The 19710-nt window shown below is 35.9% G+C and overlaps 1 protein-coding gene across 1 annotated transcript; it reads right to left on the bottom strand.

The window, feature by feature from the left end:
- Positions 1-8082: 8082 nt before the first annotated feature.
- LOC107587419 (substance-P receptor-like) lies at positions 8083-19175 on the bottom strand. The gene is made up of 2 exons (XM_016275220.1): positions 18772-19175; positions 8083-8281 (listed from the first exon to the last, which is right to left on the bottom strand). The coding sequence occupies exons 1-2, from the start codon at positions 19173-19175 to the stop codon at positions 8083-8085; spliced, it is 603 nt and encodes a 200-aa protein (XP_016130706.1).
- Between the last annotated feature and the right edge of the window lie 535 nt (positions 19176-19710).

Raw genomic sequence — 19710 nt, 5'->3', positions numbered from 1 at the left:
ATATCCGAGCAAACATAAAGCTTGCTTCATATTACATCTCTGCATAGACCATCTACATACAAGGCCATACAACTGCAGCACATCTGCACTGAACATCTAATTTTTGAATAGTACAAAGGTTTGGCTCATTAATATCAATTACATAATGTAGCTGGATGGTTTAAGATTACCTAACAACATCAAGAGTGAGCTAAATAATATCATTAAGCTCAGGTTGTGCCAAATAGTTTCACCACAACCCATCCATCTTGTCCCACCCCACTCTAAAACTCATTCTGACGCCACATACGCACTTGCATGCATTCCAGTACATTTAGACTAGCAAGGTAAAATTCCAGAGAGAAAGTGATTTTTCATCTGTGGATGTGGAAATTTCATCAACATTACTGTGAAGTTCCTGTATGAAATATTATAGTAGTTAAGTTGCGAATTGCGGTCTTAATTCATTAGAATGCCATATGTCAGAACAATCGGTCAATTCACAGTCACAGGTAATGAAGAGATGCAACAATATGCCAGCTAGACCTTCAGCATCAAAGCCAAGACTTTTTTCTTTCACTATGACAAAATGCCTGACAGAACTGTGTTAAAAAACGGCTGCCAGTTAGAAGCGATGGCTCAGTATCATACTTCCAATTTGGTTTACACCTTTCAGATTTGGAATGTCTGTTTTTATCATGAGCGAACAGCGTGAGGAACTGTCATACAGCAGTAACTCACTAATGATATCTAAAATGCAGTAGTAGTTAAGTTGCGAATTGCGGTCTTAATTCATTAGAATGCCATATGTCAGAACAATCGGTCAATTCACAGTCCCAGGTAATGAAGAGATGCAACAATATGCCAGCTAGACCTTCAGCATCAAAGCCAAGACTTTCTTCTTTCACTATGACAAAATGCCTGACAGAACTGTGTTAAAAAACGGCTGCCAGTTAGAAGCGGTGGCTCAGTATCATACTTCCAATTTGGTTTACACATTTCAGATTTGGAATGTCTGTTTTTATCATGAGCGAACAGCGTGAGGAACTGTCATACAGCAGTAACTCACTAATGATATCTAAAATGCAGCTGTCACTGTTTTGTTCCAGCAGCACATATACTGTAGGTAAATTGAGCATAAAGAACATCACAATACATGTTATCAACTTCATTCTCACACAAAAAGAGAAATGAGAGTAATTAATGAAACATGCTAACAATGTTTGCTTTTGCAACACCTTGCAAATAGGACTAATGAATTAATACCCAAGTTAGAACACTTTAGGTACACATTTTTATGGCTTTTGTCATAAAAAAAAAACAAAAACAAAAAAACAGCCTCAGCTAATAGTGGAGGACATTTGCATTGGAGGGAGAAATTGGCAATTATTTTATTTGAATCGAACCCAATAATTGGTAAAAATATCCAATGAATCAAGATGAAACCCTAATTATAAAACAAAGGTTGTTTTTCCTCATTCTCACCTCTGTATGTCCTCTAGCTTCTCCACTAAAACTTCCCTGGATCTCTGAGTTTGAATCAAACATTTGCAAAAACAATCTTTGAATTAGTTCTTTCAGGATTTGGACACATCAGTCAAATATCGGAATAACAGGAAGGGAGAGAGACTGGAACATCTGATATGGTTTACATGTGTCGGAGAGGATAATTATTCCTTATTTAGCATTACTTCACATCATAACGCTACTACCAAATGTTTGACCAATTATGGAAATACTAAAAATTACTTTGTAACAAAATGATGTGCCCAGTGGCATAAGTAAGTACAAGTGTGAGGAAATATCTAATTTAGATTCTTTGAAATTACTTTATTTTCTTTATATGGAAATTGTTGAATTGTGCAATTTTGTTTGTTGGCTCTCTTTAAATGCTATTTTTGTTATTTTTATTTAGAAAAAGTAAGGGAGAGAGACTGGAACATCTGATATGGTTTACATGTGTCGGAGAGGGTAATTATTCCTTATTTAGCATTACTTCACATCATAACGCTACTACCAAATGTTTGACCAATTATGGAAATACTAAAAATTACTTTGTAACAAAATTATGTGGCCAGTGGCATAAGTAAGTACAAGTGTGAGGAAATACCTAATTTAGATTCTTTGAAATTACTTTATTTTCTTTATATGGAAATTGTTGAATTGTGCAATTTTGTTTGTTGGCTCTCTTTAAATGCTATTTTTGTTATTTTTATTTAGAAAAAGTAAAAAAATAATGTTAAACAATAAATAAGAATAATACAAATCAATGAGTTAATAAGAGTAATTTAAGAGGGATAAAATGTAAATGAATACATTATTTTAAAATGTATTTATTTTGGTGTAATTTGTGTTCTAGGCAATTTAGAAATGTGTGTTCTATTTGTGTTCTTGTGTTCTTATGTATTGTTGCTTTATGAATTTTATTCATGTTTGTAGGGTGAAAAATGAATAATAAATCTAAATATTACTAAATATAAAATATTTTCATATACATTAGTAAGATTAAATTTTTTTAATTTAAATTAAATTTTTTTAATTAATCCTTTTATTCAGCACTTTCTATTTTTTTAAGTGATGTGACGTGTAGTATGGTGTCCCATACTCAGAATTAGTGCTCTGCACTTAACCCATCCAAGTGCACACACAGCAGTGAGTAGTGAACAAACACACAAAGCAGTGGGCAGCCATTTTTGCTGTTCTCACCTCATGGTATTGAGGGTGGAAGAGAGTGCTGTACATTCACTCCCCCACCTACAATCCCTGATGGTACTGAGACTTGAACCCATGGTCTTTGGTTACAAGTCTGACTCACTAACCATTAGGCCACGACTGCCTAATGAACAACCTGTTCATCAAAGTATCCTGAAAAAAATGTAGCATGGCGTTTTAAATTGATCAAAAGTGACAAAAGTTTTTCTCTCGTAAGCATGGGTATTTCTCATTTCAAAAGCCTAAAATTATATTGACATGTTATTGAAATGTTAGTTATTTGACCCCTTTTTGCACACTTGACCCCTCTGCAGATCTCTTCTTTATAAATTTCTATAACAGCTACCGGATGTCTTTTGTTGTCTGCATGTATTGTTCTGTCTTTAGACACCTCATTAGAACTAATAATTCATTATAGCTCATATTTGTGGAGCATTTTGTGTCTATAATCTCTGGACAAAATCTAGCTAGCTGCACCGCCAGTTCTTCTGGTTGAGTTTCATGGCAATTTGCAGAAATCAATGCCGCACAGAGCGCACCCTGTCAGAATCCAGATTGAGTAGAGCTCAATTTCCCCCTTTTCTTGCAAGAGCTGAGAAGGAAAGAGAGACGGAGGAAGAGAGAGATGAAGCCTGCAAAAAGCCTGTGGGTCGCCCAAAAAGACATCTAAGTTCCAGGCTAGGCAAACTGAAACAGACTGGCCACATGCTGTTAGTGAGCTGTCAGTTTTCAGGTAGGGATGGCGGAGTAATCTGTTATCTGTGAACCACTATCAAACAGAGCCAAAGAACACGATGAAAGGGTCAGATCAGTGGTGGGATGCTGAGATAACATCATACATCTCTGCACTTTTTGTAGTCACGCAGAACTCAATTCTTAGAACCTTTTTTTGAGGAAAGATAATGTGGTATCTAGCTATTTTAGCTGGACTGCCAGTTGTACCATTGAAGTATATTCATAAGTCACTGTGTTTACAAATGCTTCAAGTGCACTTTTGCAGTATCAGGTTTGGCTGTTTATTTAAATGATGAATAAAATAAAGGAGGCCTTGCACTCCCAAATTTCTTGCACTACTATTGGGCTTGCAATAGCCAGAAAAAATGTATATTGGAGGAATAATTTGAATTCTGAACTCCTTTGTTGGGCCTACCTGGAACAATCCTCAGCAAGCCTCTCTCTGCACTCTGTTATCTGCTCTCAGCTACCATTACCTGGGTTTACTATGGGGGCAGTTGTGGCCAAATGGTTAGAGAGTTGGACTTGTAACCCGAAGGTTGCAGGTTTGCGTCTCAGGTCTGGCAGGAATTGTCGGTGAGGGGAGTGAATGTACAGTGCTCTCTTCCACCCTCAATACCATGACTGAGGTGAGACTCTTGAGCAAGGCACCGAACCCCCAACAGTGAGACATCTCATCCTTTTAAAATGGAAACATGCCTCACCCCCTGTTTTTGATACATAGCCAAAAGAGGTGTTTACTTGCAGTAAAACTGGAAAAAGTTAGACTGTCACTCAATGGTTCTTTAAGGACCTTTGATAAACTGTGGCGCCTATTTTTAGATTATTTGTTGGATAAGTCTCTCTGCCCTCATTTACTTACCCTCATGTTGTTCTAAACTGTATGACTGTCTTTGTTCTACTGAACACAAAGAAAGATATTCTGAAAACGGTCAGTGTTTTTGATACATAGCCAAAAGAGGTGTTTACTTGCAGTAAAACTGGAAAAAGTTAGACGGTCACTCAATGGTTCTTTAAGGACCTTTGATAAACTGTGGCGCCTATTTTTAGATTATTTGTTGGATAAGTCTCTCTGCCCTCATTTACTTACCCTCATGTTGTTCTAAACTGTATGACTGTCTTTGCTCTACTGAACACAAAGAAAGATATTCTGAAAATGGTCAGTTTTTTTTCACAAATTAAAGTCCCTGGGATAGGACTGCATGGTTTGCGATTTTTCTGATAAAAATGATCAGAATTAAGCTGATAAAAGAAAAAAGCTCCAGGTTTGTTGTGATCATTACCAGGCCAAAACTTTGGTGATTATATATCAATATGACTATTAATGATGACACAATATTTCACTATAAAATAAAAATAGAGTATTTAAAATGAAATAGTATGCTATAAAAGACTACAATACTATAAAACTTTATGGCCGTCTTAATTTCTTAATTTTCAAGTTTTTACCATCAAGTTTTTGTTTTGGCAGAAAACTGCAGGGAGCCTTAAGCATCTCTTTTGTTTATAAGTTTAGAAAGATGGTTGAAAGATCTATTTTGTTTATAAGTATGGGAAGATGGTTGGTGCATGTTGCATTTTCAAATGCACATTATAAACAATTCAGATTAAGAGCAAATTCAGAGATTAATTTGTGTGGAGCAGCATTTACTGCAAATCGAGATCCTGAAAACACTGACTCATGAGCTTCTTGCATATAAATGAACACAGTGCCGCACTTCACTCAGAAACAAGCAACACGTATATTTAATTAAATCACAGCTTTTGTGATTTGATAATCACACCAACCCATATCGCAATATTTAAATGAATCTTACAGCCTTATCTTCTTTTGTATTCTGCAGAAGAAAGAAAATTATGCAGGTTTGGACCTGGACCGACATGAGGATGAGTAATACAGAATTTTCATTTTTAGGTGAACTATCTCTTTAAATGAAACATAACCAAAAAGCCTTTCTCTGAGCAAAAAACAAGTCCTCTGGGTGGTCTGAGTGTGTATGTGAGAGCAGAATTATATACGTAAACCTGTGTGAACGTTATTACATACAGATAATTTGTCAGCACTCAAACATAAGCATGAGCTCATGTCAGGTATGTCGCATGTGAGCTTTCATAACACCGGACTATTTATACTCTGGCATGTGTCTCCAGTCTATTACAACACCCAACACGGCAAAGCCATGAATAAGAGCTAGACAGTGTGCCGTGCAACACTTCAAACCCAGTTCATGTGCTATAAAACAGACCTGGTGTCATTTCTAATCAGACTCATCTATTATATTAATGTGAGACAGGTCTCATCTTGGTTTGGCGCTCTTAACCCATCTGTACAAGTCATTACAGCTTCATTATAAAAATAATAAGTGCTACATCCCTTCATGTGGACGGTGTGATTGTTAAGCATGCTATCCGTTGCTTACTAGATGACAATGACACATTTAAAAAGTGGATTTACAAAAGAGCATCTGAGGGGATTTTTCTTTTCATTGAGTGAATTTATTATTTACAATTTGTGCTAAGAGTTTCACACAGACTATGCACAGACTGGTATTGTTTCTGTGTGTGAAATTAGTGTGAAGCTCAGAAGATTTAGAGATGAGCTAAAATAAAATATCTAATTTAAGACAAACAAGATGACTGCCATAGTATGAGTCTAATCTTTAAGCTGGTGTTGATGAACAGCTTACTGCTTACAGTGCTGAAGACAGTTTGGTCTCCTGCTGAGCGCATCCAATCTCATATGGATCTGCAGATGCTTGTGCTCAGTTTTTACTTCCTGCATGTTTGTCAGAATCAAGATGCTGTTAGATGTTACTGGAGTACAGTGCACAGCAAATCATTCTTACTCAGTATTTTTGGACTTAAAAATATCTGACATTCTTAAAGCAACATAAAAGTAGTTGAGAAGCAAATTTGTGTATGGATCTTACGTTTTTGCTGTGGCACTTTAAAACTTTACTTCCCCTTTTTCTTAATTTCTAATTCTATTTAGGATCCCTTACAGTAAGACATTTGCTAATGAAGTCACACCAGTTAGATCCTACTACTAATTGTTTTGTTTTGTTTTGTTTTGCTTATGTGCCTTAATTAATGGTAAGTATATCAAATTCTATATTAAATGATAATAAAAAGATTAATAATAATTAAAACATTTCAGTTTGTCAGCCCGAGGAGGTAGGCTAGATGCTGTGCAGTAGACAGATTCATGTGTTAGCTGGTTGGTACACCAGCAAAAAAGTGTTATATCACAGCTCAACTGTGGTGTGAAAGACACGGTAATGGAAGTAATGTGAAATGAGTTTTAGTGAGTAAGAGAGAGACGGTGGGGTGCTTAAGGGAACATCTTGGGTGCCTTAAAACGACTCCTTCACTAACTAACAGATAAGGACTAGCACTTCTCACTCACAGCAGTAAAGACAGACAGAAAGAGGAATAGAACAAGTACACCAGAAAGTTGAAAATTGAAATATAAAGAGGTGATCCAACAAAGAAAATAATACAGACAGAAGGGAGAGATAGAAAGAAAAATTAGGCTTTTTACTAAGGCAAAGGGTGATAATTCATAGTAACACCATTTTTCTCTGGTGTCTTTCTCTAAAAAGATAACAGCAGTCATATATCTAATAAAGAAGAACAATATTGTTGAGAAGTTTTGATTTAGGTTTAGTATGTTAATAAGTAATTTGTTTTTGAATTTGTTATTGTTTTCCTAAGTGCTCACTGTAGTTGTTTATTAATAAGCGACGGCAGCAATGTTCTCTCCAGCACACAGTTCTCAGATACATGCTCACCAAAAATGCTACCATGATTCTATTGCGATAATATATCAAAAGAGCTTTTGAACATTTCTAATCTTAATGTTAAGATTTGCATTTCTTTTTGCAACTTGGAAATGAGCAAATACTCCACAATAGATACCTGATATCCGGATCAGTACGTCACATACAATTTTTGTCGAAACAGTTCACCGTTTAGCCGAGTTATTTGTGCAAAATCGGATTTCAGGATTTAAGTGGTTTTGTGACATCACAGCTGGCACATCTGCCCTCCCCTGCAACTGTCCTCACCGTGTTTCAGAAATAAAGTGATGTCCATAAAAACTCTTTGCAGAATGATCTCGGCTTCTATTGGGCTCAATGGCTTTGTACACCATTTTCACAGCACTTGACATTAGACCTCAGCACTTCAGATTAAAGTCGATCTGCATACAAGCCAACTTTTTGAGAGTAAATAACCACAATACGGAGGAACAATAATCATTAGCATCTGCTCTTGTAAAGTCATTGTATTTACCCTTGGGCAATATTTCCAATTACGTTTGCTTTAATAGTCTTGCACTCTTGTCTTTTCTCTCTCTTAGGACCATGGCTTTCCTGTGTTTAGCGTTTTCTTTGTAATGAAGCTCCTCTCTGTTGTTACATAAGCCAACATTTAGGGAAAAGGCAGCACTGATTTTTGATTACTCCAAGAGTAATAAAGACAATATTTCCAGTAATATCCGGAAACGTTGGTGAAATCTGATCTGGAAAAGGAATTCTCTGCACCTACAGCCATAAATCTACATTTCTGAAGCAAATATTCAACCTAACCATTTTCCAATATCGGCAAATCGAGGCATGTGGCAATAAGCATGCTGATTAGAAAAAAGTGAGATGTTTACATCGTTTTGAAGTCCAGGACATTGTACTCAGGCCAGTCGATGTAGCAGACCACCCTGCCAGGCAGCTGGTCCATGTCGGAATAATAGTATTGGGGGAAGGCCAGCAGGAGAGCCAGCACCCACATGACCCCGATGACCACCTTCGTCTGAGTTGCAGACATCCTCTGCTGCAGCGGATGAATGATGGCCATATATCTGTGGAAGAAAAAGACAGATGTGCTGAAAGCTCCACATCTGTTGTATACAGAGATATTTATATATTATTTTTTTACTTTAAGCTTATTTCCGGTTGAACAAAAAATGAATAAAAATGAAATATAATTATTCAAAATTAAACAAAAACAATTATTATTAATACAACAATACAATTATTAAACAATTTAAGGAATAGTTTACCCAATAATGCAAAATTGCTGAAAGCTACTCACCTTCAGGCCATCAAAGATGTAGAAGAGTTGGTTTCTTCGCAGGAAGACATTTGGAGAAATTTAACATTATGTCACATTACACCCAAATAGCTGATAAAAACATTACAACAATCCACAAGTAATCCACATGACTCCAGCCTATCAACTAATGTCTTGTGAAGTGAAAAGCTGTGTTTGTAAGAAACAAAATCATCAAGAGATTTTAACTTTAAACCATTGTTTCCAGCTAAAACACGAGTCCTCAGTCCATAATATTGCTTTCTCCAATTCTGTGGATTTTGATGTGAGAGGGACAACAGATGATGGACTTTTTCACTGAAGGAAGAGTTATTATTCATTATGGACTCACAAACACGCAGCTTTTCACTTCACAAGACATTAATTGATGTACTGGAGTCGTGTGAATTACTTGTGGATTACTGTGTTGTTTTTATCAGCTGTTTGGATTCTCATTCTGACAGCACCCATTCACTACAGAGGATCCATCGGTGAGCAAGTGATATAATGCTACATTTCTCCAAATCTGTTCAGATGAAGAAACAATGTCATCTACATCTTGGATGGCCTGAGAAAATTTGCCACTTGTAGCAGCAAATTTTCATGTTTGGGTAAACTATTCTTTTAATGCACTTTTGTGTTAAATGTTTTCGTTCTCGTTAGGGAGAATGCATTTTATGTAATCAAATAAATTAAAGTCTGAAATGCATTCGTTAATTTGTGACCCTGGACCACAAAACCAGTCTTAAGTTGCACGGGGATATTTGTAGCAATAGCCAAAAATACATTGTATGGGACAAAATTATAGATTTTTCTTTTATGCCAAAAATCATTAGGATATTAAGTAAAGATCATATTCCATGAAGATATTTTGTAAATTTCCTACTGTAAATATATAAAAACTTAATTTTTGGTTAGTAATATGCATTGCTAACAACTTTACAGGCGATTTTCTCAATGTTTAGATTTTTTCTGCACCCTCAGATTCCAGATTTTCTAATTGTTGTATCTCAGCCAAATATTGTCCTATCCTAACAAACCATACATCAATGCTTATTTCCTTATTTATTCAGCTTTCAGATGATGTATAAATCTCAATTTTATTCTCAATTAAGCCTGGTTTTGTGGTCCAGGGTCACATTTGATGTTAATTGAGTTATTTTGAGCCTTAATTATAAGTCTCATTAAATAGCATTTATTACATAAAAAATATTTAAAAGTTTTTTATTTTTTCTTATCTCCAACAAAGAGAAACTCTTCAAAGAGAAAAAGAGCGTATTCCCTTTCCTTAGAAAATCTTGGTGGTATAAATTAAGACAAACTGTCTGCTTGTGGATTTGGCTCTCAGCACACATTTCACTCTATTTAAACCACTCTTATTTTCCTGCTGTGATCTTCATTGATAATTTGCAGCTTGGGTTGTGCTTGAAAGCATGAGATATTGTCCTGCTCTGTCAACACATCAGTGATTCATCACATCCACACACTCGCACACACACACACACACACACACGCACGCACGCACGCACGCACACACACACACACACACACACACACACACACACACACACACACACACATCTCTGTCCAGCTCACAAAGATCTCAGTGTTATCTAAGATAAATCCTCTTAAATCATTTGCTCCAATATGGAGCTTTATCATTATAAAACGGAATGAAAATGTCCAGAGAGTAAATCCCCCACACACAGCTTACAAATCTATTGAGCGTCTACAATAGTTGATTTGTGGAGTTTTTAGTTATGGGTTTGTGCTCTAATACAACAGGCTAGTGTATCATTGTGACAATATGAGCTCTGCAATAATAAAGAAGATCTTAGTTATCAGTTATCAGTTATATGGACAGTGAATACACTTGTGGCAGGATTTATTTAACTTATTCATTTGGAGTTGGAAGAAACCTTGCAGAACTTAATGTACCACTTTCAGACTGTGAGATGGTATTAAAGGCCAGGTTTGTCAGCATTTCATCTGAAGAGTAAAACATTGCTTTGTTTTCCTCAAAAGTTGTGTGCAATGTGTGGTCTCTACAAGAGTTGAGAACCAAGATTTTCATGGCGTTCGGTTCTGTTACTGGTTCTCAGCGTGAAACATACAGTGTGACCAGTGAAGTCTGATTCTTGAGCGAATGACTCTTATCAGATGTTTCGTTTTAGTGAATCACAAACATTGATCAATTTTGAAAAGTTTCTCAGTTAATCTGACTGATTTACTAAACTGCAATTCAGAGGCGAGGCCAGACATTTTAAAGTGATTGGACCTTGGTGAAATTAGCTTAAGTGCCTATACTCTCAAACTAAAGTACATTATTTTACATAAGATAAAAACAGGGATACAAATTCCGACAGTCTGTTTTTGGTTGAAAGAGAAAAAGGTCAAAAATATATGCCTGAATTGAAAATAAAAATGTGACTTTACTTGAAAATGTGATCTGTTATACACAACAGATGTCTTGTGTCATATATCGTTGAAAAGGTTACTTGTTTCACATAGACCAAACAACACCAAGTACATGTAAACAGTATACACATGCGGCTTTTGGGCCACGTTTTGGTTTGTAGCTTCAGCAAACATTAGTAAACCCTAATAGGTCACATACATTTATGTAAAGTAGGTGTTCTCAATTCAAGCAAGCCCAAACACAGCATAGCACACTGCGTAGATCTTGAGATAATCATCATAGAGTGGCATTACATGCCACTTCGCTTAAGCCAAAGGACATCCGGGATCCTAATGTGTGTCAATGATGATGATGATGATGATGATGATGATGATGATGATGATGATGATGATGATGATGATGATGATGATGATGATGATGATGATGATGATGATGATGATGATGATGATGATGATGATGATGATGATGATGATGATGATGATGATGATGATGATGATGATGATGATGATGATGATGATGATGATGATGATGATGATGATGATGATGATGATGCATTTTATTTTTCTACGCCATTTCAAAACGTTGGAAAGTTCAACCAATTACCCTTTTTCATAAATAGTCTATTGCATTTTAGATTATGGGAGGTACTTCTGATCTGGGGATGTTTCACTAAAAAACACGGAAACAAATCATTTCAAATCATAAGGTTTCGCTACAAATAATCCTTATCTGTCCGTTTGATTGAATGAGCTGTAAATTTTCCTTCATGTTCTATTTTCAGATGGCAGGAAAATAACGTAACACTTGGTATTTTGGTGACATAGTATAACAAGAATATCTGTGGCAAGAGCTATTTCAATCTGCTGAATTATTTTCCTCCTGATTATTTTCCTTTTTTCTTTGTATGAAAAAAGACAACATACACTGTGCATTTATGGTCTACTCTCCCAATTTAAGTACAATGAATAATTCATTAGAATGCTCTAAGAATCTCCAAAAAATCCTCTTTTAATTCTATCCTGTTTCTAAAGCAGGTAAATACAATATCTGTCAAAGTGAGGAAAATCACTCAATATTACCACTCAGTGTTCAGGTAATGAACATTTTTTATTAAGGCTACATTTTGCTGTAGAAATAATCACGTTTTTGGGGGTTATTCATGGTCTGTTGAAAGTAATTTGTTAATGATTTGTTCATGTTTGATGGTTGAAAGGTTAGTAGAATAATGTCATCTCATTGCACCTGTTTTTTTGTTTAAAAAAAATGCTTAATGTTGCATTCATTGAAGGAACCTTTGATTGATTGTTTACAGTTTAACAGAGGTCACTCCCATCATTCGCACCAAGTGTCATGAGACGTAGGAAAAAGGTGGATAGAAACTGGATCTCAGGTGGGTGGGTATACTGGGTAGGGACGATGAGTAATGACCAATCAGGGACTGTTTTACTGGATTGGACTGATCACTCAAATTGTCAGCTCTTGCATTTACCATTCGCCAAATAATAGAAGTGCACAACTGGAAGAGGAGAGCTCAGCCAGGATATTACTTCTTATATTTATTCTTTACATTTATACACATGCAAGTAGTTCTTATGTTCATGTATTCAAGCAATTATTGTCATGTATACAGGATTTTTCTTCTTAACTATAAATAAACAATTTTGTATCTCATTTGGTTGGGTGGACTATACCAATCCTGGCCCTTCTAAAGCCTTGCAATTGCCACAATTTGTTTTCACCATGAAAAAAAAAATACTAAGCAGAGACGGATCTTTGATTAAAGAAATGCTACTGTAGTCAAATGCACACCGGCATCAAGAACAGCCGTACCCGCAAAACACAAATCATGTATGCCACATATTCTGCAAATTTCCCCGAAAGGTGAGCATTTTGCATTGCTGGTTATAACTATATCTCAGCATTTTGCAAGAGAATTGCATTTCTGTTTTCCATTTCTTCTTCAAATTCAAAAGAATTGCTAATGATAATCATTAAGAGTAAACAGAAGCATAAGTTTTAATTAACTTCTGATTAACATCTCTATAGGTCTCCTCTGGTTTACTACTGTATATTAACTCCAGGCATGGCAGTAATGGTGGCTTCTGTGACACCCTCCCTACAAGCAGAGCTCTTGATTAGGTTGACTAGTTCACTTTTTTTGTACTTTTATTTCCTTCTCCTGATTAAACTTATTTTTAATTAGTCTCTAACTTCCTGGAATGCTCTAGTCTTATTCACAGTTGTCCTTTAGATTCAAAACCTGAATAATGATCAATTTATTTTAAAGGGGTCCTATTATGCTTTTTCACTTTTTCAACTTTAGTTAGTCTGTAATGTTGCTGTTTGAGCATAAAAAAGATCTGCAAAGTTACAAAGCTCAAAGTCCACTTCAAAAGGAGATATTTGATTTAACAGAAATCACTTTTCAAAAACTACAACCAACAACTCGTTTGGACTACAACGCATATTTTCCAGGATTTGTATCACAAATATCGACGAATGGGACGAGACCTGGTTGAGCTGTACTAGAGATGGCAACGAGTGCTATCACTGTGTCTGAGACACGCTAGCTTTCCCAAGCCAGACGAATTTAGAGTGGTTACAATCATCCGGGTATAAATCGCGCTCAAATTGATTTGATTTTGATGCAATATTTACACTGAAGCTCACAGGCGGCTATGGTAAGGGGCATGTCATTTCCCGACCAGGCGCCGAGTGCTGCCAATCACAACACACACTGGCCCAGCTAACCAATCACAGCACATTTCGTATTTCAGAAGGCGGGCCTTCATTTGATACAGGAACTATTCGAGCCGTTCATGCCAGACTGGGGAGAGAGGTGTTGTAATAATGTAAAATATGTGAAAAATAATGTGTTTAAATTCCTTGTTTTATTTTTGTGATTATTTTTTTTATGATTATTTTACTTTTATGTAAAGCACTTTGAATTACCATTACCCATATGACTGACTTTATTCTGCGGAACACAAAAAAGTGAACATGAATACAAATCTTTCCCCTTTCACTTTTATTATATGGGAAAGCGCATGCAGAATATTGCCTGCTCTTTTCCATATAAGAAAAGTGAAAGCGGAAAGATTGGCTTCAAATGACAAAAAAACAAAAAAAACATCATATAAGTATCATAAAAAATTACTTCTGAAGCAATATGACAGCTCTGTGTGAAGAACAGATTGAACTTATAGTTCCACTGTAGCACTTGTAGCAAATATTGCACCACATGTAAAAACTAATGGCATCTGACAATTAATAGTTTTAACACACCACTTTTGCAGTCCATAGCCTATGACTTTTGAAATACATTTTTAGCGGTTTTGACAGAAGGTAACATTACTAAATCATCTTTTATGGGTGTTTTATAGTGCATTCATCATTTTGGAGTTTGACAGATCAATTCCCATTTTTCATTATTTCTGTTCATACGGGTTTAGAAAAATAAGGTCAAGTAAATTAATTATTGCTTTGAATTTCAGTGCCTCAAAGTATAAAAATAAAACATCAAAGAGAACAAAACGTCAACTTAACATTCGTAATTCAGTAAAATGAGAGAACTTCCACTCCACTGATAATGGGAAAACCTTACAGTTAAACCACCAGCAGGCATGCACACACACACACACAGAAAAGCTTATAAGTGATGGACAGTCCGATTTTTTCCATAAATTTGTTTTCAGCCTCTCCAGTCGTGCTCAGTTAAAGTAATGCCCTGAAGGACAATATGATTACATACAGTTCCAGAAAAGATGAGTGAGCAATGAGGAACTGACAATAGACTCATGCAAGAGTCTCCAGCGGGTGAAGAGGTCAGACGCAGCACCAACGTGCATTCAAGCACATCTGTTTGACATAAGTGGAGCTCAGGGCAACAGATCATCAGTCTGAACAGCATCAGGGCTAAATCAATAACGACAACATGCTAGAGGGAGCAGAGATGGACAGTGCGGATACACCATTTGATGCTTGCAGTACTTTTCTTTCAAATGTAGCTTCTGCAGATCATTTGATTAGGAATCTTATTCCTGCCACACATCACAGTTTGAATTTCAGAGTCGTGGGTCATTTCACCAGCACAGAAATGCTCTTTAGCATGCCGTCACAACTCGACTTTGAGGAGTGTGTGCTCGTCAACACCTTTATATGTTTTTAAATGCAAGAAATGAAATAAGGAAGTAAAAACAGCTGATAAGTGAGACACATGAGAATGTGAGATATTATATTTGGACAGAGATGCAATCGTTTATTGCTACTAAAGCACGTAACACAATTATGTCACACACTACAGCTCAACCTAAGTGATCTGTTTGCACAGAGGTGACAGCCTGGCTGCTGTTTGTGAATGTACACCTGTCTGCATGCGTTAACAAAGCAACAATGACTCAACCAGAGCAACAGAGCTGAGATCTGGGCAGGAAAAACACCTCAGCCAAAGTGCCTAGGAGAGTTTGTATTGGAATAATTAATTACAACTGGGTTTTACTGGAGGATTTTTATACTCTTATGCACAGTAAGGAAAAATAAAGATCAATATCCATCTAAATAAATGTTGAAATATAAATATTATAGTATATATGATTTAAATATAAAAAATAATATCTAAAATATATAATAAATATATTTTTATGACTACTTTGTTATTGTGCTGGACCTTCTTAAAGTATAAAAGGTAGGAGAGACAGATTTTTTTTGCTCGTATTGTGACATCCTAGATAAATGGATTATCAAAAAGAAAAAAATGTAGGGTGGAGTTTTGGTTCTATTCAGTTATTGATTGGATGGAGGCGAATCTGAATGTGAGCTTACAGTCAATTGCAAGAATGGGGCGGGTTTAGACTAAATGACTGGAGAAGTATGTCTTTTCACTGGATTTTTTAAAAATTAAGGGGAAGAATTAAATGCATGGATGATTTGTACATTTACATACATACATTTAGAAAATAAATATAGGGTGCATTTTCATTTCATACGGACTTTAACTGTTTCATCTAAAACTATTTAAGGTTTGTCAGAAACCAAGCATTCTGAGAATGCTAATTAAATGTTACTTCTACATTACATCTTTGAGCATATTTCAATTTTCAATCCTCCTATTATTCAATCCTCCTATTAGTCATATTGCCCATTAGTTGATAGTAATCAAATCACTGCCTGACAGAAATCACTTAAAACTGGCAGAAGATAAAACATGCTAAAATTCTACTGAAGCATTCTATTCTCAGAACTACTCCCAGAAGTACTTAATGAAAAGCTCTAGGCTCTAGGCTCTAGGCATTTATAAACATCTTCTTTACAAGAAAAATCATCAGGCAGTTTTCATCAGAGATATTTGTTTGTAACCCCATCCTTCAAAATATGTTTAGAGAGAATGTAATCTTGGCTTGCTCCCCCCCCTCCTAAGAATCTTCCTAAGATAAATAACCAAATAAACCATTAGTTCTCCAACAAGTATTTCCTCTATAAGGACCTGAAACACACGTCTTTCCCTGAAGCCTGCCCTCCATCTCCCCCACGGGTCTCTCAGGTAATTGCATTTTAAAGAAGTTCATGTTTCTGCATGTAGATAGATGAAAGCAGGCACTGTTTTTTGAGTATTCAATGTGCTGTGTCAAAAGGTTGGAAAAATGGCATCTTAGAATTAGAACAGGGTAATGAAAGGTCAGACATTACCTGAAATCTGGGCACTCTTGTGAATAATCCCTTATGTTACACATGGTAATTGAATGGAGAAACAAGGCAGACACAGCACTCTTACAATTACCTCATCACCACTCCACCACACACACACTAAAGAAATTAAGGTTTCTAAACAATGACTATGGAAGGTTATGAGTGGGATGATAAATAACTATCATCTATCATATGACATCACAGACAAATGACAGATAATTCCTAATATGGACCTGAAAAGAGCTACAATACAAATACTTGTGTTTGTATTGTGATGGCAGTACTAATCATTGCTAAACATTTCACAATTATTAGCAACAATAATTAGCATTACTATTACACATAGTTCTGTCAACAGTAGAGTAAGATGCCCCCCACCTTATTTTTCTCAAAATCACATTTAATTAATTTTGTCATTTCATGTGAATGTCAACATGTGTAATATTCAGTCATCGATCAAACAGTGATCTGTGACATTGTATTATGTTGAATATCAAAGTTGTGTGTGTGTGTGTGTGTGTCTGTTTGTTAATGAGGGATTTTGGACACATTCATGTTTTTACATTTGTGGAATGAAAAAAATATACTATTACACATAGTTCTGTCAACAGTAGAGTAAGATGCCCCCCACCTTATTTTTCTCAAAATCACATTTAATTAATTTTGTCATTTCATGTGAATGTCAACATGTGTAATATTCAGTCATTGATCAAACAGTGATCTGTGACATTGTATTATGTTGAATATCAAAGTTGTGTGTGTGTGTGTGTGTGTGTGTGTCTGTTTGTTAATGAGGGATTTTGGACACATTCATGTTTTTACATTTGTGGAATGAAAAAAAAATATATATTGTTTTTATTTTGAAGTGAAACGATCAAATTAAACCCTTGGGGTAAGATGGCTTCTTTGAATAATTTTACATTTTGTGCTATGACAACTAATCAGCCTTTTTTTATTTATTTTTTTTTTTTTACACTGCAGGTGAATAGCGTAAAAAAAATGAACTACTAATTATCACCTTACTTACCCAGTTGATTGATTACATTGATAATTGCAAAAAATGTTTGTATTACAAGTTTTGTCAAATGTTATGTTTAAATATGCAAATGAGGCATTCTTTAATGAAATATGCGCTGATTTGCATACATTTCTAGTACAAAAATCTGAACACTGGATGAAGCCAGTTTCAAAATTCTTGTTTATTTTTTATTTTATTTGACATACTAGAGGCAAATGTTTTTACAGAGGGAATTTTGGGTATCTCTTTTTGTTACTCCATAATTCAGAAAATACTTTGAACAGCCAGAAAACACTATATTTTCACAATTTTGGGGAAAATAAAATGTTGTATATAATCAAACAAATGATATATGAACAAATCCCTCTGTAAAAACCTTCAGAATATAGACAGGAATAAAAATGTAAAGTTTGGTGTGTGTAAGCCTATACTGAAGTGGAGATTTATGGCTCAGTGTAGGAGAAAAAAACTCATTTTGAGAAAACGGCCTTTAAAAATATGCATTGTAATTGAAATCTATTGACACAAATAGATAAAGTGCTATAAAAGAAACGCTTAACAGTGTCTTTTGGATGTTTTCTTTCCACTAGTCTGAAAAAACACTTTATTAAAAGCCAAAAAGCCCATAATTTCAAAATTGACAGGTGCATGAAAAAACTGTGCTTTTGCCTGCAGTGTCTCCCCTTAACAACACATGATGCATCAGCATACTGGACATATATCTAAATATGTTACAATTTAAAAGTAAATCTTCCTCCATTTTACCCTACCATGGTTACAGTTACTGCTGTAAAACCATAATAAATTAATATGAAAATTACTAAGCAGTGAAAGAAGCATCAGAAAAGCAGAATCTTTCCTATTTTTCACCAGGGGTGGCTAATATCAAATGACCAGTTATTTTCTACAGTCGGGAGGAAACCATGGCTATTTTATTTAAGGGGCTGTTTAAAGAACGAATCGAACTAATTATTTAAATGTTGTGCACTTTTATTATTTTATATACATTTATGTAGTTTATATTTTGTACTTTTCTAGCAACAAAACATGCAAAGAAACCCAACGTTTCCTCACGCGCACTGCTGAGATCGGCGCGTATGGTGCGTGCCACAGTGTGAACAGAAACGAATGAACTTACCTGTCGAGCGCAATCGCGGTCATTGAGTATATAGAAGCGAAGACGGCGGCTATGGGGAAGAAGTTGTGGAATCGGCAGTAATAGAGTCCGAAATACCACTCGTTGTGCACGGAGTAGACAAAGTTTATAACGGTGTTGAATGCGGACATTGACGCTTCAGCGAACGCCAAGTTGACGAGGAAATAGTTCGTGACGGTTCTCATGCGTTTGTGCGCCAAAATGATCCATATCACCGTGATATTGCCCACAACGGAGACGATGACAATAGTGCTGTAAGCCACTGCCCAGAGCACTATTCTCCAAACTGGTTGCACAAACTGGTTCCAGTATATATCGGTTTCATTCTGTGCCGTGGTGTTTGTCCAGTTACTTTGAAAGTCAATGGAAGTGATGGGCGAATCCATTCCTATTGGGAAAAATGTTCAATGTTATTTAAAAAATATTAAGTTGTTCTTTTCTTTCTTTTTTGGCTTGATGTCGTATTAATGTTTAATCGACCATGTCTCCTTTTGAGAAAAAGTCAAATTATTGAGTTTCGTGACGCAAAAAGAGTTCCAAGTCGTATCCCTCAGTCAGCATTCAGTGATAAGCAAGGATGAGCCCTGTGCTTTTTCAAAGACGACAAGACAACAGATCGCAACGCCCTGCTCCTTCACTTTTCCTCATCACGAAACCAATTGTAGCTCTCGGTTCCACGCGCCTCACTCCTCTGAGCGTCGCTCGCACACACAAGCAGATGCTGTGGACACGCGCTTCTGAGAGAAAACGAAGGGACGCTTCCTCTCAAATACAGGTCTCTCTTTTTAATACGAAATTTGAGTGATCTGCATATGTGATTCACAGCTCGCCAGGTGTGCCACGCAGGTTGGAAAATGATGTTTGGTCGCGCACAGATGCTGTGCGAGCACGATAAGGAAGCGAAAAGAACAAACGCGTCAT

This window comes from Sinocyclocheilus grahami, unplaced genomic scaffold, assembly GCF_001515645.1.
Source record: "Sinocyclocheilus grahami isolate Dianchi unplaced genomic scaffold, SAMN03320097.WGS_v1.1 scaffold92.1, whole genome shotgun sequence".
Classification (NCBI taxonomy): domain Eukaryota; kingdom Metazoa; phylum Chordata; class Actinopteri; order Cypriniformes; family Cyprinidae; genus Sinocyclocheilus; species Sinocyclocheilus grahami.
Note: the sequence above shows the minus strand (reverse complement) of the source record. Positions and strands in the feature narration are given on the sequence as shown.